The sequence below is a fragment of the Perognathus longimembris genome, chromosome 1 (genome assembly GCF_023159225.1).
Source record: "Perognathus longimembris pacificus isolate PPM17 chromosome 1, ASM2315922v1, whole genome shotgun sequence".
NCBI lineage: Eukaryota > Metazoa > Chordata > Mammalia > Rodentia > Heteromyidae > Perognathus > Perognathus longimembris.
The window spans coordinates 22,272,342-22,297,498 of NC_063161.1; the positions used below are offsets into that span (position 1 = coordinate 22,272,342).

Below are 25,157 nucleotides of genomic sequence, written 5' to 3' on the forward strand. Positions count from 1 at the left end.
TAATAAAAATGAAGAAACAAGTTGAAGACATGAAAAATATACAGAAATTATTTCTTACTAGAATGCTAGTGAAATATCCATCTGTATATTGCTGTGTGTACTATGTTTCTGCTAGCTTGTTATAGATATGAATTTGAGTTAAATTTTTATAGGTGAGATATATTAAAGCCAACATTTTCCACTAGAAAAAATTGATAGTTATACATTGGTAGTTATAACTATGTTAACATAAATTCAAAAACTAGGGTTGGGTGGCTATAAAATAATTTGGAGATTTTGGAGACTGAGAAGCCTTTATGAAGGTTAGATTTTCCAAACAGAAAGCTGAGTGTTATAAATTCCACCTCCCACTGACCAGGATTCATATCCATTGGTCAGGGGACAAATACCCCTGGCTCTACACTCTCAGTCACGTTGTGCCACTCTACCAAGTCGGAGCCAAAGGTAAGTTTTTACACTTGCTTTTTCTTGGATTAGAGACTTTTTTCCTCCACTATAAAATAACCTTTAAAAAAATTTAACTTGCTTTAATAATCTCTTATTGAACTTTTATCCTACAGGATTGGTTTGATTTTGTTGTTGACATTTTTATATTAATATTGGAAGAGCAAACATTATGAATTACCTTAGGAGTTAATAACATAGGGCAAAAGAGTTGACATAAATAGTCATAGCAGATGCCAATAAAACTATAGTAGTTTCCAATATATGCCTTAAATCAAGAGCCCTGACATAAACCACAACTTAGTCAGTAAAAGACTGACACTACTGATTAATATGAATAGAAATATTATTGCAAGGAGAGGAAATAATATTTTGATATTTTAATTATTTCTAATATGTCTATTATATTTATAGATATATCTATGATTCTAAATTTAGAATTTGTAAATAGTTTTAAATAAGCCTAAGTTTTCAATGTATTCTAGAATGATGCAAAGTGGTCAACACATTTTCAACTAATATACCACTAGATACACAATAGTTATGTTGTAGTTCCTTCCTCCATACATTTTTAAATAAATGCACTTAAGTAGACAGTCTTCACATTTTTTTTTCACTACCTGATTGCTGGTAGCTCTAGAAGCTATTCCAAATACAAGTAACTCTGAGGTGTAGCTATTTATAATCAAATGGTTATAAATTTACAATCATTTATAGACTATAAAGTAAGATAAGGTTTCAGCAAGTGCATGATTTCTTTGAACAATGAAAGTTGTCAGGAAAGTACAAGGAAAGCACAGTTGTGGTTTAGTGGCCATGGTTAATGGCTCCCACTTGAATATAGAAGAATGGTTCATGGAAGATTTGCAAGTCACACTGTTTTATTAAGTCTGACTTGGTTAGTAATTGCCTACAACAGCTCTGCCATCCAGCAAAGATCTCTGAAATGGCAGGTGACATCAAGACCAAGTTTATCCAGTGTAAATTTTTTTAAAACGCATTTGAAGAAAGCATAGGAGGAGAGGAAAAAGAGCTCCTTGTCCTGCTTCTTATTCTCAGAGGAATTTCCTATCCTTCTGACTGAATCTGCCTCATAAAGACTTCCTTTCAACTTCCTGAAGGTCAGTTTGTCTGCCAATAAATTTAAGTTTAAGAGCAGCAGTTATAATGAAATCATTTTTATACTAATACCACAAATGGTGTTAGTATTTGAGCACATCCAAAATAGAAACTTTTAAAATGTATGTTTGATAAAACCATTTACAATATTTTGTCACTTGAGTATACCATCACTAGGTAACAGTTTTTAGCCATACCCACTTAAATGTTTATTTTGCTCCCAAACTAAAATGCATTCCGAGGAAAACACACAGAACAACTAAAACTGTAAGCTCTTGATTTAACACACAAGAGCTTGAAGTTACTGTGGGAAAAATCATTGTACTTATGTAAAGTTTAAAGAATCAATATAATCCTATGTGTGCAAATACTTTACTCAGGGAGCCTTGAAAAAGAGTAATCTTTTAGACCTCAGTGCTCCTGATTCCTGTTAAGAATTAAAATGAAATACCAAGGAGTAGAGGATTACATAATTTAAATTTTACTCCTATATTTAGGGAATTTTGCATGAAATCATTATATATAATGTATATATAGTACAGATATTGTAACATATATATTAAATATATTCTATACCCAAAGTAAAGGATTGAACAAAACTTGCTTATTTTGTTTTAGAAAAATCCTTAATCTTGAAAGTATAAGAAAGAGGTAGGAATATAGCTATATTACTAGTGAACTCTGTCTCAATATCCACTTCTTTGTTTTGTGGAGGTTTTTTGATTTTGGTTTTGGTTTATTTTTGCCAGTCCTGGGGCTTGAACTGTCCCTGGCTTCTTTTCTCACGGCTAGCACTCTACCACTTGAGCCATAGCACCACTTCTGCTTTTTCTATATATGTGGTTCTGAGGAATCGAATCCAGGGCTTCATGTATGCCAGGGAAGCACTTTACCACTAGTCCATATTCCCAGCCCAGTTCCCACTTCTTTAAAAGGTGGAATAGTTATAGCCGTCATAATACAATCACCACCTTTATCATTAAGTATATATTCCAGAGATAGTGAAAGGAACGTAATCCTAATGGAGTGGGAAGACCCTTAGATGATGAAAATGCTTTTGTGATTATGATAGTCTTTCTGTATCTCACTCTTTCCATTTTCTCCCCAATGTGGCATAGATTTCACTGCTATTAAAATATCCATTTTGGGCTGGGGATATAGCCTAGTGGCAAGAGTGCCTGCCTCGGATACACGAGGCCCTAGGTTCTATTTCCCAGCACCACATATACAGAAAACGGCCAGAAGCGGCGCTGTGGCTCAAGTGGCAGAGTGCTAGCCTTGAGCGGGAAGAAGCCAGGGACAGTGCTCAGGCCCTGAGTCCAAGGCCCAGGACTGGCCAAAAAAAAAAAAAAAAATATATATATATATATATATATATATATATCCATTTTAAAAATGTGAATATATAAATTTATTTGAACACCTCATACCAGTGACTTCAGAAGTCATCTAATAAATTATTCATGAAAAGAGAGTTACCAGCTTGAGTTCCTTGATGTTGACATTGATGTATTATGCCTATTTGGTGCAAGCCATTCCTGAGCTCTTGCCAATTAAATATGTATGCATTTTCATATTTTATAACTAGAAAAGTTTGAAAGATGAAGATATTAGCAAGACTTATTCTAGGACTTGTCATCTTTGATGCTGCTGTGACAGCCCCCACTCCAGAGTCCATCAACTATGATTCAGAATCCTATGACGCCACTCTAGAAGACCTAGATGACTTCTACAATTATGAAAACATACCTATTAATCAAGCAAAGGTAATGGATTCTACCCATTCTTTACACTTTCAACAGCATCAAATAAGGGATGATTGAAACTTGCTCTCATTTGAGATAGGTTTTTGCTTATTTCTAAATAGAGAGATTTTTTTGTCTCTGGATGTACAATCACCATTTATCCAGAACAGAGTAATCTTTTAGAAGCTAATGCTAAGGATGGTTTTTGGTTTCTACCAGTTTGCCTTATTTACTTCAAATATCTTCATCAAAATGGGGGAAAAATACAGGAATTTCTTTCCAGTTATAACAGGGAAGTTTAAAGAGAAGGCAATTAGCAAAAAAAAAAAGGAAAAAATACTACTTGTAGATTGAACAGAAAAGTTTGGGGTACAGATATATTACTAGAGTAAATTAAAAGAAAAAAACACAGAAAGGACAATGGTTTGGGCGCACTTTGCATCAGAATGGTTGATTGCCTTTCCAGCAGTAGTGTAAATGTGGTAAGAGTACACAATATTTCAGAACTTAGGCATTTCACACTTTTATATAACTAAAAGATAAGGTAATTTGCATGGATCAGTGATCAAGCAGACTCTGATATACTAAGGACCAATTAATATACTCTGTTGATAAAATTTAACTACAAACAACAAAAGCATAACATTGCCTTTAGAAGGTGATTAAAATTTTGGAGCAACTAATTTTGGCTGCAAAGAATAAGAAAATGTTTAGACAAATTACATAGCCAACTTATACAGAACTTAAATCTTTATCAAGAAAATTACAGTATAAAGATTCAATATTGTTTGTTAATCTGTGAAATGTGAAACATATTTCCTACTACAACAATTTGTACAAGTCACACTCTATCACCTTGACTCAGTTTCTCCTCAACTTCTCCATCTCTGCAAGTGTTTTTCCTTGTTTCAAGTAGTTTCAATGCCACAGAACATGCATATAGTTACAAACCAAATTAAATATGTTAAACAAAGAGAAATATGTTAGATGAAGGATCTAATGAGGATTACTATAAATCAGACATTTTGAATAAGGTTGAGCAGTGAATTGCAAGCTTATCTTTTGAGAAGACCCAATGTACAATAGAAGAACTATTAGGTTTTCCTACGCAAAATTATGAAAGAGATGCCCTTTATCTGCACTATTTTTAAACTCATTTCTTGCTGTCAGGATCCTTCTCATTGCCTGCAAACCCCTGGACATTCTCAAAAAAGGTACTGAAGTTCTTCTGGCCATCAAGAAACCTAAGCTGATAAACATTTATACAATGATAATTTAATGTAGAATGTTACCTCAGTATTTTCATATTCTATAGTAGCAAAATCCCTGTAAGGCATAGCATTGTATCCTGAAATGGCTCAGGTCTTACCCCATACAAACTAATTTTGCACCCAAATATTTCTTTTTTTTTTGGCCAGTCCTGGGCCCTGGACTCAGGGCCTGAGCACCTTCCCTGGCTTCTTCCCGCTCAAGGCTAGCACTCTACCACCTGAGCCACAGCGCCCCTTCTGGCCGTTTTCCATACATATGGTGCTGGGGAATCGAACCGAGAGCTTCATGTGTAGGAGGCAAGCGCTCTTGCCACTAGGCCATATTCCCAGCCCCACCCAAATATTTCTTAACAAACTAGGGCTCCTGACAACCACTAACAACTTCCTGTGGTAGACTGAAATATAGTAATTATTCCTTTATGATGAATTTATCATCAGAAACCTGGTTTTCAAAGAGATGTTATGAGTATAGATATGAATATACATAAGCACATGCTTTGATAAAAAATGATGCATTTTAAAGTATAAATTATATGTAATTAAAAACATTTCCAGGATTATTTCAAAAGCAAATATATAAACCAATACAATACTTTCATCATCTTTTTATGAAATTACAAATGGGAAAGAATACAGAGTAAATGACCATGCCTTTCTAATATTTAGCATCATGGATAAATTGGGATATCACTCTTCAAATATGGTTATATGTTATGGCACAGGTGAATTTTTTTAAAAGTGATATTAAATGGTGGGACTGGCCTAAATTATTGAGACATTTACATTAACATCTCGAGTAAGGGACAACATTTAAATCATTTGAGGAATTCCACACATAAGAACTTCTATGGAGGCTGGGGATATGGCCTAGTGGCAAGAGTGCTTGCCACATATACATGAGGCCCTGGGTTCGATTCCCCAGCACCACATATACAGAAAATGGCCAGAAGTGGCGCTGTGGCTCTAGTGGCAGAGTGCTAGCCTTGAGCAAGAAGAAGCCAGGGACAGTGCTCAGGCCCTGAGTCCAAGCCCCAGGACTAGCCAAAAAAAAAAAAAAAAAAAAAAAGAACTTCTGTGGAGTAAGCAACACAAGAGACGTCTAGATTCTAGAAACTAATAGTCAGCCACCACAGAGGAACTTCAGTCCTCCACAAGCAAGGAACATGGAGTTCTATATGACACCACAGCTCTGTCTTCACTGTGTGTGTGTGTGTGGTGTGTGTGTGTGTGTGTGTGTGTGTGTGTTTGTGTGTGTGTGGTATGCAATGATCCTGGGCTTGAACTCAGAGCCTAGGCAGTATCCCTGAGCCTCTTTGTGCTCACAGTTAGTACCCAACCACTTGAACCACGGCACATTGCCACTTCTGGCTTTTTCTGAGTAATTTACTGGAGATAGAGTCTTATGGACTTTTCTGCTTGGGCTGTCTTTGAACTGTGATCCTCAGATCTCAGCCTTCTGAGTAGCTAGAATGACAGGTGTGAACCACTGGGCCCCATTTCAGCCCTGGATTTTTTTAACCACAGAAAATTATGAGTTAAAAACCTAGCAACATGGCCAGGCAGTGTGATGCACATCTGTAATTCTATCTATTCAGGAGGAAGGGACTTAAAGATCATGGTATGAGAGCAGTCAAAATAAGACCTAAGTGTGACCTTGTTTAAGCAAAACAAAACAAACCTTGGGGCAAACACAAGTCTACTCTAGCTAATGATGGAGAACTATGACCCATTGCCTAACAAATACACAGGAGCTCTATCTAAAAACAAACAAAAGCAACAACAGTGCTACCCAGGCTGTGGCTCAAGTAGTAGAACACTTACCTACCCAACATGAGGTCTTGCATTCCAAATTCACTGCAGAATAAAAGGCAATTCATCTGATTTTTTAGTTCTAATATACTAAGGTCACAATAACATGGTTAAGCAGCAAGAGAAAATAAATACAACATACAGTAACAAACATTGCTGTGACAGCCGAACTTGAAATGTGCTACTACATGTTTGGCATTGTGAGTCTAGCAATTTTCCAGGCCAATAAGCCAAACACCTTCACAGACTCAATGTTGGGATCACAATTAAGTCCCATTGACTTCTTAGTGGCTGGAAGAAAGCTAGTAAACTATTTTTGTTTGGATATTTCCATGCAGTAATAGTATACTGCTTTATTTATAAGATTTCTGATAGCATTCCAGGTTAAAAGGTTTTATATCTAGCTTTCCAATCATAGTTCTGTATATTACCAAGTGAATAAGACACATGGGAATGACATCAAATGAAGTTTCTACTGGGTTCTTTTTAATTTAAAGGTAGGATAAGTAATGGATTATAGGCCACATGATCAAAATATGAACCTCTTAATTTCTGATGCACAACAGCTAACTTAAGCTAAGTTAGTTTTAGCCACATTACATATTAACTCGTTTGGTTGTTACAACAAAATTATCAAATGCTACTGTTATTTCATTGAGTAGATGAATATATTAAGGCAGTACAGTTAAGTACCTTACTTAATAATAAACAGCAATCATAGTCATAATGATACTATCTTCTCATAACTGAAAATGGCTTCCAACAGAGTAATAAAAGACTGCATTGTCTTCCTGTTTCTTTCTATGGTTTCCAAACTATCGTTTTAACTTGATATTGTTTTCAGTTGATGTAGATGCCAGAAATTTTTTGTGGGTAATGTGAACTACAGATAACTGACTTTGATATCTAATTATTGTAAGAAAGAACCTATTGAGTTACTTCCAAGAGCAATATAGATAGGCATTTTCCAATATTCATTTAAGTGCTAGACAAAAGATAAATACATGTATATATGTGTTTGTGGGATGTATGCTTGCATATCACATTGTTTGGGGAAACATTTCTCTATTTGTCCTAAAAGTTTTTTCAGAAAACAACACTTTTCAAAAGTTTTCTTTTTCTTAGCATGGCTTAATTCAAGGGTGTTTTGCTGGACATATGTATTTGGTGTTTTCTGTTTCTAATATTTAGTTTGGGAGTTGCAAATATTCCATTTCTCTTAGGTTGGAGGGGGCTTTTCCTGAACCTGGCCTGGACTTCAATTCCCCTAATTATGCCTCCCATATAGTTGAGATTAGAGGCATGAATCACACACAGTTTATTGGTTGAGGGGTTTCTTTATCTTTTTACCACAACTGACCACTATCATCCTAATCTCTACCTCTGGAATTAAAGTGGTAAGCCACCAAACAATCAGAGACTCACTGAAGAAAGAAATTCTGATAGTCTTTGCCAATGATTCTTCACGTGTATTGCATATTATTTATAAGATCACACATATATTCAATTAAACAATATTGGAAACACAAATACTATACTCACAGAATAACCAGGAGCTGCAATGTTTGTCAAGGTTATTCAGCTAATAAATTGTAGAGAAAAATTTAAACCACATTCTTTCAACACCAACAAAGATTAAGGGTAGTGAAAAGCCTCCTTGTTTTTGTTTTTGTTTTTTTTTTGCTTTTCTATAATCTTGACTTCTTTTAACTGTGTATAGTATAGAGGTTTCTATTCCTTGACATTAAGTAATGTAATTACTAGAAATCAGACAAACAAAAATTTTCAAGCATTTATAATCAACACAATATCCAGTTCTCGGTATGAACTGTCAAAGCACTTAAAGGAACAAGAAGTAACATAATACTTCTGAACTTTTAAAAGCACCTCTGTTAGAAAAGTGGGGATTGAGAAATCTTTTCAGACACATTTGTGCCTCACCTACCTCAAGGTTAACACAGAATAAAATACAGTCTTATTGCCTGATGTCCACAGTGGCACTCCTTTAGATAATGAGTAAAATACACTTGAGCCCTAGAATTCTGTTCAAATTCCATTGTGCTTAACTTGTCTGGTGCCATATGTTAAACCCATATGAGTGCATCCTTAGACAGTCTGAAAACCTTTTTCCCTTTTAATACCTCTAGAAGGCAATTGTTATAACAATCACAAGAAATAACATCAAGATTTATCTATACAATGGTGGAAAATGATTTTAGGAGATAGTTGGTTTCTTTTTTTAACAAATAACCTCAAACCTTTGTTGTTTTTTCTTTTTTTATTGTCAAAGTGTGATACAGAGGGGTTACAGGTTCATATGAAAGGCAATGAGTATATTTCTTGTTCTACTTTTTACCTCCTTCCTCATTTGCCCCCTCCCCCTTCCCCCTTCCTCTCTCCTCCCAAGAGTTGTGCAGTTGGTTTACACCAAATGGTTTCTAAGTGTTGTTTTTTGAATGGTTTGTCTTTTTGTTCTTTGTCTCTCGATTTTGGTATTCCCTCTCCCTTCCCCAGTTCTATTACCCCAAACCTTTGCTTATGATTAGACATGACATTTTGATTTACGTATGGTTTTCTAAAAATAAATGAAGGACTGATCTACAGTTTCAATATTTGCAGATGGTCTCGGCTTTCTGGTTAGGAATTGGTTGAGAGAGTCGGTACCCCACACATACAGCAACTTCTATATGTATTTGTCACACTAGAGCGTTGAGTGACACATACTCTAGAGTCAGAATCCCAACATGTAGGTTCAGTCTGTCACACCTACTACAAGTACTGTTGATTCACTCTGTACTACAATTCCTCTGAGCCTCAGCCTCTTATTATAATAAAGTTGTGAGAATTCATTTAAATATATTACCTTATTAATATAGAACTTGGGGCATAGTAAATATAGAAAGTCATCAACACAAATACATTTATGATAGAATTATTCAGATATGAGCCCCTGAAGTTTTTCTGTTGGTGATAACAGTTTCTTAATGGAAAAAATGGGATTTATGCTATGATGAAGACAAAACTTTATTGATCTCAGGTTTAAATTTGGTCTTTTGATAAAAATTAGAAATTAGGACAGATAAATTAGACCAAGCCCCTCTGTCCCTCAAAATTTTCAGAAAGCAGGCTAATACATAAGTAATTTAATACAAATTTGGAAGATAAAAATATGAAGAAAATATGTATGTAAGATTTATAGGTACCTATTTGGATGTAGGTCTATGAGTTTATTCACAAAGTACTTATTGCTGTAACGTTAAATTCTCAAATTAGGTATTAGTTGTAAATCTGATAGTTAACATGAGATATAGTTATTACACTTTTTTTTGTCAGTTGTGGGGTTTGAATTCAGGACCTGGGCACTATCCTTGAGCTTTTTCACTCAAGGGTAGTGCTCTACCACTTTAAGCCACACTGCCACTACTGGTTTTCTGGTAGTTAATCGGAGATAAGAGTCACATTATTACATCATGAGACAAATGAAATTTAATTATGGAAGACAGAAAAGGAGCAACAAAGGTTAGGAGCACACTAAGAAGCCAACATTCAGTTACAGAAAGCAAAATATATCTTGTATTCTATTACAGCTCAGATAGACACTTGTAATATTGACATTTTTCAAGGCAATGGTATTAAGTGTTAATGGACCCCTTTGGACATTTTCCCTTATGCCTTATCTAATTTCAGGATTAGTTGTGAAGCAGAAATGAGATTCAGACAAAATAGTTCAAATATTCCCTTTAAGGTATGTCTTAAGTGTGAAGCAACTCTAGGCTCTTCCATAGAAAAGTCCACAAGTACACAAACACAAAGAGTCAGAAGCCATATTCCTCCAGCCATATGCCTCAGAACAGAGACTATTCTAGTGAATCATAGAGTGGACAGTGACAAATCAGAATATGTTCTCTTGACAGGTCAGCAATTTCCCCAGAAAGGAAGATGAAACATCTTGGCCAATTCATTCTCCCACTCCTTAATCAATGTAGTCTTTCTCTCTTTCCTTCGGCAGGATGTCCCCTCTCATAGAATGATGTCTATTCAAGCCATCAGTTTTAGTCATGAAGCCTAGCATGGGTTTTCCTTTCAGTAATCTATTTTAGAACAGACATGCTCCCAACATTCTGAGACCCAGAACTATGCCAAGGATCATTGCCAAGTATTTGGAGTTTCCTTAGAGAAACACTAAAATAGATAAAAGAACACATTGATGAATTTATCTCAATCCAAGTCAATATCAGACATTTGATGTTCTACTCTAGATTCTGTGTTCTCCATGAAATTGTACCACAACACATCAATGAAAAGAAGAAAGTTCTGTGATATAATTAATTGCTAAACGAATGTCCTCTGATACACCTGTGGAAACACAAAAATGATATAAACTTGTAAATAACTCCTCGCCAATAGTTAAGTTTGTGAGGAAAGATTAAATACATCAGATTACCCCTTCTGGGGTTTGGTTATGGGTTGAATGTGTCGTGAAAGTGTTCATGTGGAAGTATGTAATGTGACATATAATAAACACCTGGGGCCTGGCTAGATAGAGTCTTAATGTTTGATTCAAGTTGAGTTATTTTGTCTGTTACTAGTCAAGTACCTGTTTCCAGGCACAGTTTCTTCCAATGCACAATAAATTTATGAGTTTAGTGCCAAGTCTTTTGTTACCTACACACTTAGAGAACAAAGTCTTACTTGCCTCACAACACTAAATTTAAAGGACAGACTAATTATGAATCTTCCCCAAATAGTTATGTTTATGAAAGAGCCTATTCTCAGAAATCAGTAGAGAGAGTTGCCAGAAACTCATGGCTCATCAAAACCTGAGTAAAATCAGAAAATGGAGAAAAAAGAATCTTAATCTCACACTATCCAAATGCTGTTTCATTGTCTTTGGCCTACAACATATATATTTAAGCACAATTTCTACAATCTCTCACCAGCAGTTAAATGATATCATCTTTTATCAATCTTAGAGCAACTCTTCCATAGGCATGTCCCATCATGAAAAACAGCCTGTCACAAGAGATTTAGTCAGATGTATAGGTAGTCTATTTCTTTCTAGAAAGCCAAACTTCTAGAAAGATGCCAAATGTTCAGTGGTTTACCACACACTGCACTTGATTTGGTCTAACCTAAAATTCAGAGTCATTTGGAAAAATTCTCTTCTCTCTAAGTAACATTTGAGATCTTGCCTCTCTGTCTAGGGCAATGTGCAACTCCACAATGGTGGCTTTTTCAGTCACCAGGTCTCATTTGAAGCTTCTTTGTTGTACTGTACATCCAAGCCTTTGATTTGCAAACTATGCTAAGTTCAGAGTTTTGAGTACTTGCTGTTGCATTGTGTGTGTGTGGTCAGGTGACAAACTGCTGGATAGCCTATGCCCAGTGCCTTCGCAATTGTTTTCTGCCATGGAACTCAAGAAGTCTACCTCCTGGGGTTTCACCATTACTTGTGCCTTCTTTTGTTATTTTTCCTGGCTCACAATCCTCCTCAGCAGAGGCTGATGTGGGAAGGATCCCTTTTCAACAATCTTCTCCTATTAGAAGGGTGATTTCTATTTTGCAACAAAGTCTTAGTAAAAAAACAACTCATAAAAGTCAACAACTTGTGATACTTTTTAATCCCTTGGAAAACAGTCCTTTCTGATAAGGTTGACTTATCTGGAGTCTTTTGTTGTTATGCCTCATTAAAGGCTGTATTAGAAGAGACAGTTTGTTTTGTGCTCACATGGGAAAGATTGATTTACAAAAAAAAAAAAACAACCCCACACCCACAAACTAAATTACTCCATCAAAAATAAAGGTCTAAAATATGGATGGTTCCAGATATGGTTTTCAGTCTAATTTGCGTTCAGTTGCTATGACTGCCTCCCACCTCCTTCCTGTATCTTCATGAAATTACTGATTTTAGATTACAATATATTTTCTAAATTGTCCTTCTGGCATCTGTAGGTGGGGAACAAGGACATGAAGGGGAAAGAGAAGATAATGATTCTGCTATTAGATATTGCTCTACAGCCTCTGCCAAAGTCTTCTTTATAATAATTGGACACATCCAATTAGAACTAGATGACTAACACATTAGTTCCCAGAGCTGAAGGAGATGTTGTGAGTCCAGTATTAAATAAACTAGGAGAAAACTGAAGAAGAAAAATCTTTTTTGGCAACGAAAGCTGGAATGTAGCCATTTTCAAAACAGGGAAGAAAATCGACAATGGAGTAAAGAAAAAAAAAACCACCATGATCCCAAAAGAGACAAAGATTAGAGAGTCTGACTAAATAAAAGTTAAATCAGTTATTATTTGTTCTGTAATGAATTTTCTTGAGTTATGAATAACCACATATAAAGAAAGATTGAAAACAACCTAATATGTAACCCTGATACAAGAGATCCTGTCAAGTGAATATCAAATATGATGTAATGATATTATGCTGCCAGCAAAGTATATTAACTGATTTTTATATTTCAATTACAGTGATTCATTATATAAGTTTGGACTTATATGAACAAATGTTAAAATTTAGAAATAGAAAGTCTTTTATAGTTTTCAATGCATTCAAATGTAGCAAACAGGATATTTCAGTACTATACCCAATAACCAAGATCATTGAATGACTGCTTATATAAGAGTAGCCAGGGAAGTTCCAGAAACAAACAGCAAAATAATGTGCATTCCTGTTATTCTAGTGTTATGACACTATGACACTATGTGCTTAATAAGTCAACCCATAGGAATGTTTTACCGTCAGGAAACTGATAAGGTTGGAGCAGTTGAGCGAGTCTGAGAACTCACCTCTCCAGGGTGGTATTTGCTGAGATCTCTCCTAATCACTACCTCTGGGATATGCACTTGTCAGTTCTGGTCTACACTCTTCTGTGGACATTGAATATACTCTTAGACATATTCTGTCCTGACATAAGCAACAGTCCTAGTGACAGGTAAAGAAAAGAGTAGGCATAAAATTTACTGCAAAGCAGTTAAACATGAGTCTTGCTAACGCTAACTAATGATATACATATATTTGAAGGAACAAGATGAAAATCATCTATAGGAATGACCTTTTCATGTTGTTAAAGCTTAGGAAAACATAAAACACAAAATAAACAGTCAATTCATAAGAAACTTAATGAAAAGGATAGATAGAAATGAAAAAGGATAGAGACAAACTGGAAAAATAAATTAAGGCTCAATTGAAGGAAAAAACTGAATTACATTTCTATTTGAGTGTTCTTGATTGTAGCTGAGAAAAAGAGGGCAGAGATGTTTTATGGCTCTTTTTATATTTAATATAGGTTTCCGTAGCATGAGCATAAAATCAGCCACATGGACAGACAGGTGTTCATGAGTCCTTGACATCATATTTTTCATATGATGTTTCACAAGTTCAAATGACAGTTTAAAGATGATTAAAAGAAGGGAAAAGACAAGCCCAAATAAATTCTTCTTAATAGTAAGAATAAATGTGTCTATAATACAAAGTCTCTCCAGGCACAGTACAATGGAGTTATAGTTTCTTCAAATTTATTGAATCAAAAAGGCTTTTTTCTTGCCCTGGTTTTAAAAGTTGCTTATTATATTTGCAAGCAAGCATGAACAAAACAGCTTCTGATAAACCCAAAAGCTATTTTGCCTCATTATATTGGATGACAAATGAGAATCTTACAACTTAACATCAAACCAGTGGAAAAACAGTTATCTATAAAAGCAAATATGGGCTGAAATTTCCCTACAAAGTTAAAGATTCAAGGCAATGCTTCTGGAATGTATTTCTCCCTTTAGGCTGCTTCTAGTCCATGAAACATCTGTTTCAATTTCCTCCCTTCCTGGAGCCTCCTTTTGGTTTCTCTGCAAATCCATTCCATCTGAATTGGCCTCATTCTGCCGCTCCCACCCCTTGCTCTGATGAGATTCATATGTCTCTCCATAGATTCACTTAGATTTCTCTGCCAGAGATCTGGCTAGGCTGTATCATATCTTTCTAGAGCATCAAATGCAAAATGATTTCCCTTCTTATTGATTTCATTCTTGAAATGTTTTAAAGGAGTTAGTATTCACGCATCCATTGAATCATTTCAGGAAAATGCTTATAGTTGAGCATAAAACCGTGACTTAAATGTATCTTAGATGAAAAAAAATTAAAAATTATGCTTTGTGAGTGTTTGTTATTCGCCTATTAGGCTATAATGTAATGATGTAAAGGTCAAAGACATAACTGAGTTTACCATCCAATAGATTTGGATATGCATAAAGCTCCTAGGTTTGTTGTTTCTTTGAAAGGATTTTTGTTTGTTTGTTTCTGATGTGATGTGTTCAAATGTATTCAAATCTATTAAATATGTTATAAAATAATAAGTGTCTTTAAACTCACATAGTTATTTAAAACAGTCAGAAAATATCCAGTCTAACTACCTATCCCACAGATTGTAGTGGTGGTTCATGCATCATTTGACATTAAGTAACTTAGAAAGCAATCTGTGTGGGTTTTGCTCTTGGAAAGTAAGCAAATAAAGCAGAGATGAAGTCCATATTAGAGAGGGTTTGTTCTGAATGCAAACAGTATTCTTACAAACAAAAGTTATAACATCAAATGTACAACTCAAAACAGAGAAGCAAACTTAATGTGAGAGAAGCATGACTTGAAAACGTATTTTTGCAATTTCCCAAATTCCTATTGGCAGAACTCAAAAAGGTCAATTTAAACATAGTTTGTTATTCAAATAATATTTGAATACATGAAAAGTTCATGAAATAATAAGTTCACTCAGTTTTCATGTTACTATATACATTATTTTAGAAGAAAAGGTACTTTCTGGTAAGATACCAAAGGATACTCTAAACTGTTGGTGAAGAGAATGCTTACATAGAAGGAATGAGAAATGAGAAAAACAAAACAAAACGAAAGAAACTACACGTCAGGCTGGCAATATGGCCTAGTGGCAAGAGTGCTTGCCTCATATACATGAAGCCCTGGGTTCAATTCCCCAGCACCACATATATAGGAAATGACCGGAAGTGGCGCTGTGGCTCAAGTGGCAGAGTGCTAGCCTTGAGCAAAAAGAAGCCAGGGACAATGTTCAGGCCCTGAGTCCAAGTGCCAGGACTAGCCAAAAAAAAAAAAAAAAAAAAAGAAAAGAAAAAAAAACTACACATCATTTTTCATCCATCTTTTTCTTCAAGGGAGTAGAATGACAGTTTAGGAGTGAAGGGCATTTTTGAGGTTTTACTTTGAAGCAGTATCGAATTAATCCGAATCATTCACAACAATAATTCAATTCTTGTAAATCTCTGCATCATTACAACGTTTAAACACTATGAAATGAAACAAAAAACATATAGGATGTTAAACGTCAAGAACAAGGAGAAAATTTCTAAGGTTTAAGAAACACAATTCATCCAAAGCAACATTTGATAGTTCACAGATCTGTTGTGCACTTGCACAAGCCAGCAGGCCAGACAGCCTGTTGAACACAAGAACACGAGTGACATCTTGTGGCAAAGAAGTTACACTTCACATTCCTGTCCGACACGGGCAAGTGGCTGGGAAGACTATCTGATGATTGATTTTTCTTTTGTGTTCAGATTGAAAGAGGGACGGTGATGCCATCTGGGAACAGAGAGCTCCTCCGTCTAGGCCCAGAGATGGGGGAGATCCAGGAGGAGGAAGATGATGAGGAATCCACCCCCAGGATGATCGATGGCTCTTTCCCACAGGAGCCAGAATTCACAGGGGTTCTAGGCCCACACACCAATGAAGGTCAGGCACCTCAAATATACATCATAGTTGAGTCTCCTTGGTCATCTCCCAAAGCTGCCAAGTTTCAACCACACAGTTGTCTTGTGTGATTCAGAATATACTCAGTTTAAAGCAGGAGCTACATACATGTATTTGCATTCAAATATAAAGCAGTTTTAACTATTTATCTTTGGCCTAATGGGGGGAAAATCAAAGACTCAATGATATGTGGTAGAAATCTTTGTGTGTTTATATGACTCAAAACCTTGGTGGTGATTCGGATTTCTAAAACAATGAGCATTGCAATAGGAAGATGAAATCTATGCCTTCATTCAAAGTGACAAAGTGATGACAGATGAGGGTGAGGAGATAATGGTATTTTTCACTGACTAAACATGCGCCACTTATGCCCCACCATACTGAGCCCTTCTACTATTAAATCGATCACAACCTCCTATGAGAGTGTTAATAAGACTTCTTTCATTATCCATGAGAAAACTAATTGAAGAGAGTAACTTACAAGGTGGATGTAGAGCTGGACTATTGTGATTCTGGACTGTGTATTTATTGGAAAGGCTTTCTTTCCTTATCAATAAAAAATCTCTAGAATTTACTTATTCTGCATTACTGCAACTTGACTCCTTTTGAAAAAATATCTTCATCTCTAGTCTTCTTCTTTTTGGGGGTGGGGTGGAGGCAGGTCCTGGGGCTTAAACTCATGACTGAGTCCCTGTAGCTAAGCTTTTTGCTTAAAGAAGTGTGTCCTGCCTTTTCATTTTGAAAATGGTTTTCATTCCTGTAACTGATTGTCCTACTTAATGCTGCCAATGAAACCTTTGTAGGCACATGATTAGTTCTTGATCACCAACTACAAGTGGGGCCCTTCTATCAAACTGAATGATATATATATATAATATATATATATTAAACAAACATACTATGTGCACTATTTTAACTATATAACAAAACAGTTACATCCATAATTGCATTTTGAAAACAGTTCTGAATCATTATAAAACAACAACCATGATATAACCACTCCAAAAGTTAAAGTTGATCTTTAGAATGTTATCAGGGCAGATTTAATCAAGATATTCCAATTTGATACTTACTAATTTTTTTAAATCTATGGTAAAATAAGAAATGTGCCGGGTGAGAGATTTTAATCTTCCTGACTATTGCTATCCACACTACTTCTAGAAAGATGCTGTTACTCACATTTATTACTCTTTTCACAATTATTACTCACAATTATTACTCACAATTATTTCCCTTTCCCTCTCAGACTTTCCCACCTGTCTCCTATGTACTTGCATAAGCACCACAGTGTATTGCGATGATCATGAACTGGATTCCATCCCTCCATTGCCCAAGAACACGGCTTACTTCTACTCCCGCTTTAACAGAATCCAAAAGATCGACAGGAATGACTTTGCAAGCCTGAGTATGGATGCTAGAATTGTGATGTTATTTCTTTATTGACTTCCCTGAGTGTTTTAGATTATAATGAGACAGGATATACCTCATAAATCAATTGATTTTCCTACTTGAACATTTGAGTTTGTTTGGATAGTGATAAGAATAAACAATGAATGGCCACGAAGAAACTTTTTTCAACTGAATATAAATCATAAACAATTATATGGACTATTTTCAACTAAATATAAATCACAAATAATTGTATACTAGTACTAGTATACTAGTATACTAGTATACTAGTACATGTTACAAATGACATTCAGAAGAAAATGCAATGGTCATATATTAACTGGGATTTAGCTGTTTTGAATAAGCTTCTATGAAAGTTTAGTGGCGTTATGATTGGTGAATATAAGCTTACATTTTGACTTTTTAGTTATTGCCGATTTAGAGTGTGAGTTAGCATTTTTGTATAGTATTTTAATTACTTGAAGATTTATTTTTATTGCCTGTATCTTTGGCTATTAGCAAATATTTCACATAGGAAAATATGTGTAATGGAAAAACAATCTAGATAAAGTTTATGAAAAGAGTGAAGACCAATTTTTTAAAAGACAATGTACCAATTTATTTGCTCATGCTATGATTTCTTATAAGCATATGAATACAAAGTAAACTTGGAACAAACAATTTTTTTATAAAATAGGTAATTACTTCACTAGCTGTCCAAAATTGGAGCAATACTTACTCTTATTTTCAACATGTATAAATTTTTATATTTATATTTTACAGAAGTAAATCCTCAATAAGAGTTCTTAGCTATTTTATGCATTTCTCCTTCTAGACAATTTAAAAAGGATTGATTTGACTTCCAATTTAATATCTGAGATTGATGAAGATGCATTCCGAAAGCTGCCTCAACTTCGAGAGCTTGTCCTGCGGGATAACCATATAAGACAGCTCCCAGAATTGCCAACCACTTTGACATTTATTGATATTAGTAACAATAGACTTGGAAGGAAAGGGATTAAGCAGGAAGCATTTAAAGTAAGTTTTAAGTTTGAGATGTCTTTTATCCTGTCCTTTCATTTGCTGTCCATTGCAAGTCTTTTTATTACTTTGAGCAGATTTAATTTAATGAAACTTTTAACCTCTAAAATAAACTTCTTATCCCACCATCATACTTTTGAAAAATTCTACATTCTGGAATCTTCTGAGGGTGCTCAAACACCCACCGACAGGGAGATTCTAGAGGTATATAAACCAGCAAATAGGATTTACCTAAAACTCTACTCCAGAAGAAAAATTGATGTGGTTAAAAGATAATTAAATGAGTAAGGTATGGGTGTTGTTTCAAGGACAGAAAGCTTCTAAATTAACCTATAAGATGTGTTGGCTTCAGTTAACCTTGATGATTTTGTTTTGTTGAAGATAGTAAGTGTGGTATTGGAGTACTTGCTTAAAAAAAAAGCCATAAACAAAACCAGTAACCAAATAACTTTGTCACACAATCTTACAACATTGGAGCTACTCTTCTAAATATACCTTATCTAAACAATTTCAAAGTGCTCTCAGTTCAAGGGCAGTCATAGGCCATGTTGCCACTGTTATCTGCCTGTGGGGGATAGAGGTGTCATCATAGCTGGAGAAAGGATGAAATCTTTAGGCATGGGTGGTGGCAAGTCACTGGTTTTGTGGGATGGTTGGACAGTAGACCAACTGTTGTCTAAATCTCTCCTGTCTTGTTATGCTGCCTTTTTCTTTGCTAAGTAAGTAAGTCTTTTGTGAAGGAACAATCTCTACACTATAAAGAAAACTCTGTACCTTACCCAAATCCAAATGCAGAATGCCCTCCATGGGAAATAACTTCCTTGGCTAAACAGAGAAAATCGTACTGAGAGATGGAGAAATCATGTTTTCTACATTTTAATAAAGAAATATTTGACAACAGCCAATGTTTTCCAAAATTGGGTTACATTATCTAGAAAACTTAGGAAAAAGGCCTAGACAGACACATAGTCTTTTTAAAGTAGTTGCAAGAAGATGCTTCAATTAAGTACTGCATTTGAAATACTTACAGGACATGTATGAACTCCACCATCTCTATCTGACGGATAACAACTTGGACCACATTCCTCTGCCACTCCCAGAAAACCTACGCGCCCTGCACCTCCAGGTAGGCTTCTAAACATATGGTGAGCCTGAAGCTCCAGGAAAAACACCACCAAACTGATGGATGTCTGGACATATGACCTGCATACCTGGGACAGATTTTCTGCTTCCTTCGCTTTCATTACTTCTATCTGATAACATAATATTTATACATGCATGGCATGATCTTGCTTATTTTATAGTAATAGCCATTCTTTCCATATTTTCAAGATCAAATGCACCTTTTGGATACACAGAGGTTCATAATGCAAGAAAAAGAAAAGTAAAAGGTTCACATAAGGAAAACATGTACAAGAATTAAAGATGAAAGAGAAATACAATAGAAAAAGATGAAATATTGGTACAGACTATAATATATTTGGATTTTGAAAACATGGATGGTAGATTACAAAACTCAGTCACAATGTGGTTTAATGATTCCATTTATATAAGTTCTGGAGAATAGAAAAGTCTATAGAAACAGAAAGTAGACTAATAGTTGTCAGGAGCTTGGGAAAGGAAGTGATAGTTACTGTTACTATACTTGGAGTTGCTTTAGTTGATACTGAAAATATTCTACATGTTATATTGTTGGAAATCCAGTTTCATTCACATTACACATTATTTTTTGTTGTTCGTGGGACTTGAACTCAGGACCTGGGTGCTACCTCTGAGCTTTCACTCTCAAGGCTAGTGTTCTCCACTTGGATCCACAGCAACTCTTCCAGTTTTCTGGTGGATAATTGGACAAAGAGTCCCATAGACTTTCCTGCCCAGGCTGGTTTGGAACTGCAATTCCTGATATTTTCTCCCTCCCTCTTTCATTTATCTTCAACCTAGTTAACTTGAATGGTAAATGTGAAGAGAGCTGTGTTCCTTACCAGTTCATGAGGATTTGAACTTCAGAGTCTCTCTTTTAGTCTTCTTTTGGTTCTCCCAGTCCCCTGCCTCCTTGTCTTTCATTCTCAGCCCAGTTGCTATCTCTTAAAGTAACTTCACAGCCTCTGTCCTTTCTTCATACTACTCGGAGTTTTTGGAAGTACTTCTTTTATTCAGTTGGTTTTCTGATATACTCATTTTATATTCCCATGACTAACTTATAAGCCCCGTAAAGACAGGAATATGCTTTTGTATGCTCCTTCATTTATATATGATTAGCATGTAATAATCACATGGTGCAAAGTCTTGATTGAGGAATGAAAAGAGAGTTGAAGCAAAATAGGTCACACACAGTCAATACTGAGGATATGATATATCTTGTCTTATAATTTTTTTATGTTTTTTAGAATAACAACATTTTGGAGATGCATGAAGATACCTTTTGTAATACTAAAAATGTAACTTATATTCGTAAGGCATTAGAGGACATTCGATTGGATGGAAACCCTATCAATCTCAGCAAAACGCCACAAGCATATATATGCCTACCTCGTCTGCCTATCGGGAGTCTTATATAATTCCAGATAAGGATTGGAACCATGGAACTTGCTTTCACAAATCAATCTTTAATGTTGTCTTCAGAAAACAAAAACCAACATGCTTTCAAAAATGCTAAAATATGATGAAAATGTATTACTTTAAGTAAATATCAAAAGAATTAGGAATAACCCAACAAAGTAATGGAATGAGAAAACTATATGATAGAAAAGATTTCACAGTGGTCTTATAATTCATATTAACTTGCAAGTTTCGGTGATTCATAGCCTATCTCATTTCAAATTAAGTATATGATAAATAACAATTGAATACAAACATGTTAGGTAGTTTGCCAAGGCTTAGACAGTTTTAATAAAATTTACACACATTTTTACTCACTGATGCATGTTTTCCCCTAATACAAATATATAAAGATCATAAATAAACAGTACATGTGTTAGAAAGTTACCATGGACTCATAGGGAATATTAGTTATAATTGCAATTTTTAAAGATGATGTTTTATGATGTTAAACACTTGAAAGCTCATTTTAGACTAGTCGTAAATTGCCTATATGATGTGTTTTTGTGCATGTGTAAAACTAGAATATGGAAAACTGAACCTATAATGTGATGATAATCACACTAGGGAAGAAGCTAAAGAAGGCTTTCTAAAGAAATGTTAAAAATGAATATCCATAACAAAGACACAATTCAAGATCCTAAGACATCAAAAAAAGATAGCAATGAAAAGTAAGTTTCCTTTCAGGTTCAAAATCTCAAGGTTCACTCACTATAAATAATGGTTTCTAACATATATCTTTCAAGTTTTCCCTGAGAAACAAAAACTTTCCTATAAGCAAGTTTCCTTTTTACATAACATGTGTATGCATGTGATATCATCATACATATTATGTTACATATATAAAAATTATGCATCTATACACAAATGCTTGTAGTTTGAATACAATAGATCACTTCTATACTCTTCTTGCTTTTTCATTTTAAAATACTTTTGGTGATATTTACTTACCAACATAGCTCTAGTGATCCTGAAAACTGCCAATTATTCAATTACATGGATCTATTTGCATTTATTCCCAAATGATGATAACATATATCCTTGATTGTATGTAAACACACTGTGTACTTGTGAAAGTACTTCTATTCATAGAAGTAGAATTCTTGGTCAAATACTATCTCAAGTGTTAATAAACTTTACCAAATTACTCTTACCTCAAATGTTAATAGACTTTGCCAAATCAAACATCCTTTCAACAACAATGTGAGAGAGTACATGATTCTGGACAATCTCACTATCATGGTCTAACATCCAACATGGTATAGTCAACTTTTTAGTTCCTATGTTAAAGTTAAAACATGAAGCAATTGTTGGAACACCTCTAACATTTAAAACTCAACCCATAATATTCAGCTATTTCTATCTTTCAATAAAATGCATTTCTATACCTAAATTAACTGATTTCTTTTTCATTGTTTTACTTGTTCTAAGCCATTATTTGCAGAGACTCTAATAAAGTCCAACCTTTGAAAGAGCATTTCTCTAATGCATCTCCTCTTCAGGTATAAAAATATTTTCTTGATTCAAGTTAAATCTATAAACTCCAATACATCTTTGATAAGAAAATACACATGTTGACTTTGCTTGAAACTTATGGTTTCAAAAATCAAAATACTGGGGCTGGGGATATGGCCTAGTGGCAAGAGAGCTTACCTCCCATATATGAAGCCCTAGGTTTGATTCCCCAGCACCATGTATACGGAAAACGGCCAGAGGGGGCGCTGTGGCTCAAGTGGCAGAGTGCTAGCCTTGAGCAAAAAGAAGCCAGGGACAGTGCTCAGTCCCTGAGTCCAAGGCCCAGGACTGGCAAAAATAAAAATAAAAAAATAAATCAAAATACTCAGAAAATAAAATAACCATCCCAACATTAGGCACCATGAGCTAGTGACATTAAAAACTTGAGTTTTTGTTTGGGTTTCATAGATATACTCTTTTATTACTACATTATGTGAACAAGACAAAATAAAATCATCACAAAAACTAAAATCTTATTATAATACCTATATTAGTTTTCTATCATGGCTTTTTAAAACAGGCAATGAAATCATGAGCCTAGACAATGTCTATTTATTATCTCTCAGTTTCAGTAGAGTAGAAATCCCACAGACTTACCTAGTGATCTGCATGCGTTCTGATCAGGCTGAATCCAATTGTTAATAGGTTTTGCTCTTACACAATGAGAAATCACCTACTTCCAACACATGTAGACCACTGGAAGAGTTGCTTCTTTGTGGTTGTAGATTTGAGGTCAGTGATTCCATGCTGTGAGCCATGGAACACCTTCTAGAGCTTCTCTATATAACTTCTCTACTTGGTTTCTTCCATCTTCAATTCTAGGAATAGCATGGTGATTTCAGCTAATGTTTCTAATCTCTCTGGTTTGCTTTTCTGCTGCTATCTGGAGAAAGTGATCAAGCACCAGCCCAGCAAGTGTGAAGCCTAGAGTTCAAGCCACAGTACTGCCAAAAGAAGAAAAAGCAAAGTATCTGTTTTTAAAGTGCTCGTTTAATAGTCATGTCCACATACATCACAGCCATATTTTAAAGTCAGTTTGCTTGGGACTTTAAGAACTATACAAACATTTAACAACAGTAGCTACATAAATTTTGAATGCTCATAGGCTAGAAATCTTTGAAAGTCTGCTTGCCACCATCTCCAAATCACAGAAGAATTAAATCACAGAGAATGGTCTTATTTCTTATCCTTAAATCTCCATAAAATGCCATAGGTGGTAGTAGTGGAAAGATAAGAAAACATTAAGAGTATTTAGTGAAGCCACTTTATTATTACATCTATAAATGGCGTAAGCAGTGATTATTTGGTCACATCTCCACATGGACAAGGAAACATAAATAATATCACAGACTTCTCTCATTCAGAACATCTATTCTGATGAGGCCATTGAACCACTTTGGTTTCGATTCATTTGTTATGGTACAAGAAAAAGAACTGTAACAAACTAGCTATTTCTAACATATATCCATATGTCCTTCTATCCAAAAGCATATTTTAGTGTTCTTTGAGGTTGGAGATTTGAAAAATATGAAGAAAAGTAATATGAGAGAGAGAAAAATCATATGGCAGATCTTATCATATATCCATTTTAATGAAACTAAACAATAAACATATTAGTAGCTCTAAAATATTCAAAGAATTTTGATGACATTGTACAATGTGATGTAAAATGTTCAAAGCTAGAGCACCTTAGAAAAATAGATGTAGGTAAAATAAAAGAGACCATAGAGTGGTTTTATTTTAATACATGTCATAAAATTACTTTTGAAGGACAGTAAATGTTCTCTTAAAGATACTTATTATTATTATTATCAATTGTACAGAGACTTCAATTCCATAAATTAGCTTGTGAGTACAAAGCATCTTGATCAATGCTACCCCTTCAATCATTCTCCCCATCTTTCCTCATTCCATCGCTACCCTAAAGTTAGGTAATTCAATTTTTATACAATGTCTATTGAATATAATGGCTGCATTTACTCAGCCTTTCTTCTTGCATTTATGTCCTTCTTTTGCCCCATCCCCCTCCTTGTTTTAATTTCTAGTATTAATTTTGCTAAGTACAACAGTAATTATTTATTGTATCAAAGTATGTTCCAGGCATTCTGCATGAGTTAGCTCCCAACAAACTAAGAATTGAGACAGCCACCATCCCAAACCATAGAAATCAGAGGTTGGAACTTGGCTTGCTTGTGCTGTCAAGTGCTCACTCCTCAGTTCTTTCCCCCCATTCCACTGATGTGCTCAAATACCACAGGTACACCAGCAGTCTTCCTGACTTAGCCTGTGATCACAATGCACAGAATGGACAGGGGTGCAAAGATGACTGTTTTTTTAAGACTGCTCAGCCTGCCAGTACTGAGGTTCTAGGCCTGCGCCAGTGTGTGCAGTTCATCAAGGTTTCCTCTATGTGATAATGACTACCAAATGATCTCTGATTCTTCTCCAAGTC

At 35.0% G+C, this 25,157-nt stretch overlaps 1 protein-coding gene across 1 annotated transcript; it reads left to right on the plus strand.

Moving 5' to 3' along the window:
- Positions 1-350: 350 nt before the first annotated feature.
- Positions 351-21,150, plus strand: Epyc (epiphycan). The gene is made up of 7 exons (XM_048349602.1): positions 351-448; positions 3,157-3,329; positions 15,970-16,144; positions 17,409-17,567; positions 18,387-18,589; positions 19,623-19,718; positions 20,980-21,150. Exons 2-7 carry the CDS (start codon positions 3,165-3,167, stop codon positions 21,148-21,150), a joined length of 969 nt encoding a protein of 322 aa, XP_048205559.1. The 5' UTR covers positions 351-448; positions 3,157-3,164.
- The last annotated feature ends 4,007 nt before the right edge of the window (positions 21,151-25,157 follow it).